Source organism: Elephantulus edwardii, unplaced genomic scaffold (genome assembly GCF_000299155.1).
Source record: "Elephantulus edwardii isolate Elephantulus edwardi_28Jun2011 unplaced genomic scaffold, EleEdw1.0 scaffold00220, whole genome shotgun sequence".
NCBI classification, from domain to species: domain Eukaryota; kingdom Metazoa; phylum Chordata; class Mammalia; order Macroscelidea; family Macroscelididae; genus Elephantulus; species Elephantulus edwardii.
In genome coordinates this window covers 627,851-634,555 of record NW_006399970.1, presented here as the reverse complement: position 1 = coordinate 634,555, position 6,705 = coordinate 627,851, and the positions used below count along the sequence as shown (strand labels likewise).

General features: G+C 34.9%; 1 protein-coding gene across 2 annotated transcripts in view; it reads left to right on the top strand.

Annotated features, from left to right (window-relative positions):
• EXOC1 (exocyst complex component 1) overlaps positions 1–6,705 on the top strand; it is an 86,358-nt gene that overhangs the window by 75,482 nt on the left and 4,171 nt on the right. For both annotated transcript variants that reach the window (XM_006898084.1, XM_006898085.1), the window contains 2 exons: positions 2,085–2,268; positions 4,536–4,735. In XM_006898084.1, the coding sequence (XP_006898146.1) occupies positions 2,085–2,268; positions 4,536–4,735 (384 nt within the window). The remainder of the gene's footprint in view (positions 1–2,084; positions 2,269–4,535; positions 4,736–6,705) is intronic.

Below are 6,705 nucleotides of genomic sequence, written 5' to 3'. Positions count from 1 at the left end.
TGCTGTTAGGGACCTCTCTAAAGTACTCAGGAGCAACGGTGTCTCTCTGGAGACTAAGGTGCACATGATACAGGCCATGGTCTTTACAATCGCTTGTTAACATATCTGGTAGTTTTCAAAAATCAACTAAGAAATCTAATTAAACCTGAACTAGGGATTCCTGATGACCTATTGGTAAGGAGTTATGCTGCCAACCAAAAGCCATGCAGTTCAAATCTACCAGGTGCTCCACAGTAGAAAGATGGGACCAAGATGAAAGAAAGAACTGTCTAAAATGAATGTATGATTAGGCATTATACGTACAATAATAGCCCAGAAGAACAGATATATCATTTTTAAGAGGACTAGTGTAGGGGGGATGTAATTGTACAACAGTGAATAAATATGTTTAAAAAGTGAACTGGGGGAAAGGGAAAGGAGTGCGAAGGGGTAAAATGTGCAACAATGAATGAAAATTTGGCTTCTCTGTAAATGTTCATTAAAATCACAATTAAAACTTTTAAAAAGAAAATTTGCTATTTGAGGTAGGGGATTTAATCAGTTTCAGTATTGAGGAGAAGATAGAACACTTGAGAGTTCATGAAATTCCCAGCTTTATGAAAGACTAGATATAATATCTTATATCTAACTATGTAAGAATTAGTCATTTAATATGTTAAATATATAAAATTTTTAAAAAGATAGACAATCTCCTGTGTGATTCACAGCCTCTTCAAACCCATCAAAGGATCTGCTATGAGTCAGTTCCAACTCCATAGCCTGGGACAACCATAAAGCCATTAACATATGAATAACTAAACAGGACCTCGCAGGCAGTCCACTGCTTCTCTGTGTGTGTTTAGTTCCTTTTTCAAGATTTCAGACTATAATGTTGTAAATTTATACCCTTAGACCTTTGAGCATGATATAATTTCATTAAATACCATAGACAAAGGGCTGCCAGTGTCTTAGCTGTGATCTTAGTTTAACTGTACCCTTATGTCATATTGGTGATGGTGACACAAGTGGATTACCAGTAGGAATAAATTGGGTACCTTCAACCTGAGAAGAATTTGGATGCTTCTGTCACAGATTGAGTTCATTGATGACCCTTTTCTTAAATAAATACACTCTTTGTATCATATCCATCACAAAGCCTGTGAAGGTAGTATTTAGAACATTTCCAAGTAATGTAAAACTATATTCAGGCCATAATCTGTATCCTGCACATTTAAATGTCACATAGAACTCTGGGGCCCCTGAGAAGTGCACAAAACTACATTTGAAAGGAGCTCTGGCGGTCTAGTGGCAAGAAGCTGCGCCGCAATCCTGAAGGTGCATGGTTCAAATCTGCCAGATGCTCCACTGGAAAAGGAGGGCCAATGTGAGCCAGTCGGATCTGACTCTATAGTACACAGACCTACATTTGATCATTTCTTTCATAATTGAGTGAATCTTTTTTGAATTTGACTATCTAGATTCTGTCTATGTAAGCATCTCTTTTATCCTTTGTTGCCATTATACACAATACACAAGTACTTTCATACTAATTTAGTATAATTAAGTATATAGAAAATTATATAATACAAATTCTTAATAGAAAAACTCCTTGTCTTCCTCTGTACTCATAACTTCTCCTCTTTGTGTGTGTGTGTATGTATTTATATATGATGCAGGACATGTCATGTTCATGGTTCCAAGCTTAGCCATAGATCCACCAACTAGGGATAAACTGGAGAGATCCTATATTCTTTTCTGTGGTCAGCTCTGAAGTAAAGTGAGCAACCTTTGTCTTTCATAAGTGACAGGTAGATTTTTGTTCTTTTCACTTTGAACAAGGACTTGAGGCTCACAAGCTTTGTTTGCTTTTTTTAAAAAACAAAAGTCCTTTAAAAAAAATTTCTTCAATTAAACAATTTTTTTTAATCTATAAGAAGCAATTTTACTTATTTATCCCTGTTAGGATTCAAGAAGTAAGCATATATAGAGTTCCTGATTAGGAATTTTGGCCTCTCTCTGTGAGTGATAGGTACATTTGATTGTAATTATGTATAATCTCTAATTTGCTTGGCTGTCTTTCACCCTTTCTTTTTCCCCAACTTCAGAGTAACCAAATAAGGCAAATGGAAGAAGTAAAGATCTCAAAGAAGAGTAAAGTAGGAATTCTTCCATTTGTTGCTGAATTTGAAGAATTTGCTGGGCTTGCCGAATCTATCTTTAAAAATGCTGAGCGGCGTGGAGATCTAGATAAAGCATACACCAAACTTATCAGAGGGGTGTTTGTTAACGGTAAGCTTCAGTTATGTTCTAAGGAATTTGTTTTCATTATTTCTTGTCACTTAGAAATTGGAATAAATAAATGTTCAGTTATTCTATTCTATAGTCTGATATTTTTTTGTTGTGAATAAATAAAACCTTTTCATAGTCATAAAAAAAACAACTTATATTTTAAATCATATGTTCATGTGGACTGTGTAAAACTTAAAATCGTTTATTCACACAAAAAATTAACCTTGCCGGTAACATTTGCATTTTCAGGAGTCTTTGGAATGATGAGTAATGATGCCTGTGGACCTTAAAGCAATCTATTCACCTCCTTAGCCCTCAGTTTTCATATCTGTAGATCTTGAAGTAAACAAGTTTATTTCTTTCTTTTTTTCAGATTTCATTTAAATTTTAAAATACTAGCACCCATACTCTTCCTGCATCGGGTCCTACAGTTAAGTTACAGAACCCATTAGAACATGTTGTTTAATTTTTAATAAGTTATTTGATTGCATGTATTTAGGAATTTAAAAAAATGGAAAAATTGATAGGAAGTGAAATTGTCTCACTTGTAACATATTTTGTATTCAAACAAGTTTAAGAAAAGGATAGCTAAATTTAATGATCAAATGTTTGTATGCCTGATTTTTTTTTCATTCAGTGTACACTGACATATATTCATTGTCCCCTTCTGAAAAAAGAAATCTAAATTTTTGTTTTAAGTCTGGAGAAAAACATTAAGCTCACCTGTACTATCACTGTACAAAGATACCATTTCATTTTTAGCCTTCAAGTCTTTTGACTGTATCTCTTTCTTATGCTGCGATAGGTAGATAGTCAGATGCCAAGAGTGTGTGTGTGTGTGTGTGTGTGTGTAAGTGTGTAAATTCTTCAATATAAACATTTTAACTCTCACACATTATTTTGGAAACTACTAATGTCTTTCCTTATCAAGTTAGTTGTAACTATAATCCTGATGTCTTTCCTTGTCAATAAATCCAGAGAACCATAGTAATGTTTAGTGATTGTGTAGTATACCATGAATCCTTACTTATTTACCAAATCTGCTGTTAATACACATTTCATTTGTTCTAGTTTCCTGTATGTGTCTTTGTCCAGTGATCTTCTCAGAGGAGACAGTGTCATTGGGTCAAAGAGTTTATGTTTCTCAAAGCTTTTGTCAGCTTATACCTGTTGAGTGCCAAAAAAATTCATATGTTTTCATCTTACATATACCAATGCTATGTATTACTAGATGTTATCAATATTTCTCTTCTTGATCATCCTAACAGGCAATACATTATGTTATTGTTATTTTTAAATATTTACATTTCATTGATTAGTGCTTAAATATTTTATTGGCATTTGTAGTTGTTCTTTTGCAAAACCATCATATTCCTTGACCACTTCTCTGTTAATAGGTTTACCTCTTTTCCCTGAAGGTACTCTTTACATAAAAAGGTTATTCATTGTTACCATTTATTGTGCACAAAGAGATTTTTTTCAATTGACTTTTGCTATGGCATCTTTCTGTAAAAGACTTTTTCAAATTTTATTTCATATGTACCTGTTTTTCCATTCATGGCTTTTTCTAAGTTTTGGGATATGTTTGGGAAATATCATAAATTATTTTTCATTCTTTGGTATTTATTGTTTTCTTAATTTGTTTTAAATCCCTGAGTGGTACAAACTATGAGCCTGCTTAGCAGCTAATAGAAAAGTTGGAGGTTTGCATCTACTTTGAGTGGATTTGGAAGAAAGCCTGGCAATCAGTGTCTCGAAAAAGTCAGCTGTCGACAACCCTGTGGTATACACGGCTGTTCTGACACCTGTAGGTTTGCCATGGATCACAATTGATGACAAGGCAACTGATGATTTTTGGCTTGTGTTTTTCATTGTTGTTTATTATCTTTTTAATACTTAAAATTTAGAATTTGGTTTGCTAAAAGATATAAAACAGGAAATCTATATTTAGCACATTCCAAAGGAGCAGCTGGTTGTCCTAACACATTTGAGTAATACATCATCTCCTCCACTGATTTAAAATGCCATGCGTTTATCATGTACTCAATTTCTATATATACATGAGACTGCTGGGGTGATAGAGCTTAAATGAATGTCAAGAATTCATCAGTATAGTTTAGTTTATTAATGCCCAGGTTTGTACTTAATTCTTATACTCACAAATGAGAAAAATCAATCATTTTTATATATTCTTGTTTGGGAGCTCTGGTAGCCTGAATAGTTAGATTCATACCAGATTTTTTCCCTTTTTTCTGCTTTGATTTTAGTGGAGAAAGTAGCAAATGAAAGCCAGAAGACACCCAGGGATGTCGTCATGATGGAAAACTTTCACCATATTTTTGCAACTCTCTATCGTTTAAAAATCTCCTGTCTAGAAACTGAAAAAAAGGAAGCCAAACAGAAATACACCGATCACCTTCAGTCGTATGTCATTTACTCTTTAGGACAACCACTAGAAAAACTAAATGTAAGTATATGTCTATCAGTTATTTTCTGATTCAAAATATGTCTGTTTACAAATGAATGACACCACAGACATTTATCCTAAACTGGCTAATGTAAAGGGAGCTCTAGTGGTTTATTCCATAGAGAGTTGTGCTACTCATCCAAAGGTGGCATCTCTGTGGTAGTTCAAATCCACCAGAAGCCCCAAAGGGAGAAAGATGGACAGTCTCCACACATGGGATTTACAGCCTTGGGAAGCCCACTGGAGGGTAAACTGAGTCAGTTCCAACTTGACCGCAGTGAATGAAGTGAGTAATTGGTACCAGAAAATGCTAGATTCTTTGTATGCATTATATTTATTTTCTTTCTCAAGGTTGTGTTTCCCCATCTGACAAACAGAAAATTAGTAGTCCTACTTGAAGTTCACTTCTAAGTAGCCACCTTGGGGTATAAACCTACATTGGACTGTTTTTGTTATACTGTGGCCATTACCATTTCTTACCTCATGAGTGGGCGGATTTTGCCCACCTTGTTGTTTTAAGTGCTGCTGAGTCAACTATGATTCATACGGACACTATGAACAACAGATCTGAACCTTGCCCTGTCCTTTGCTATCCTTACCATCTCCGACACATTCAAGCCTATTGTTACAGTCCCTGTGTCAGTCTATCTTGTTGAAAGTCTTCCTTTCTCTGACCTTCCACATTTCCCAACATTTTTCCCCCCAGAACGGATCCCTCCTGACACGATGTCCATAGTTCAGAGAGAAACTTCAGCTATGTTATTGAGGTTAGCGGAAAGAAACCAATTTCACAAAACAAAATATATATAAATTATTAAATGGAAAACTCACTTATTCTGTAAACTTTCACCTAAGTCACAGTGTTGTTGTTGAGTACCATCAAGTCAGAACCAACCCCTAGCTGACCCTCCAGTGAGTTTTCATAGGCAGTTAATACCACAGGAGGAGAATACCCTTCTTTCTCCCATGAAGCAGCTGATATATTCGAACCACATGCCTTCAGGATTGCAGTGCAGTTTCTTAACCACTAGGCCACTAGAGCTCACCAAACCACAATATAAAATAAAAAAAATTAAAAAAACCCAAAAATTACTTTGTTCAGTTTTTTTATCTTACTTGAGTCATTTTCTAGAACAAATTTGATCATTAAAATTAAGAAGTGGTAATTTTAGAGAATTTAACAACCTAGTGAAACGCAAAGGGGCTATTCTAACTTTGCCTCAGATATGGGTAGTCCTCTTTATGGTTTCTAAAGTTGAAACTAGAGAATAAAAAACATTGCTAGAGCCTTTGTTATCAACATTCCCGTGGAAACTGATTAATACCTTAAAACTTGAATCATAAATAAAAGCTGTAAAGGAAGAGTCAATGTTATTTTACCTGTGTGTAATATGTTGATATTATCAGTCTTTGTAAAGTGGCAGGCTCTGGTAACTTATTGGTAAGGAGTTGTGCTGTCAACCCAGAGGCATGCGGTTTGAATCCACCAGCTGCTCCCTGGGAGAAGGATGGGCAGTGTCTTCTTGTGCAATTTGTAGTATCAGAAGATCTACTGGAGGGTCAACTATGAGTCGGTACCTACTCCACAGTATGTAACATAATAAATTATTTCCTGTATGTCAGTCATAATCAATCAGAACTTCATGTTGATACAAATTACAAAAGTACCAGCAAAAAACTTATTGAAAACAGTTATTTAATGAAAAGTAAATAATAACTAAAAGAAAGTTTTAGAAAAGAGTGATAAGAGGGAAAGAGACTTCACTCACATTTGTTCTTGCCGTTAAATAAAAACTACTGTGTTCTCCATGATACATCTTCAAGGATATGAACATGTACAGCTAAGCACAATTGATAACAGTGCATCTAAATTCCAAAATCAATCTCCACAATAGTCTATGTGTTTCCTACTGCCAAAGGGGCCCTTTAGAGTAGTGAGAGAAGATCTTCACCCTGAAACCTACAGCATC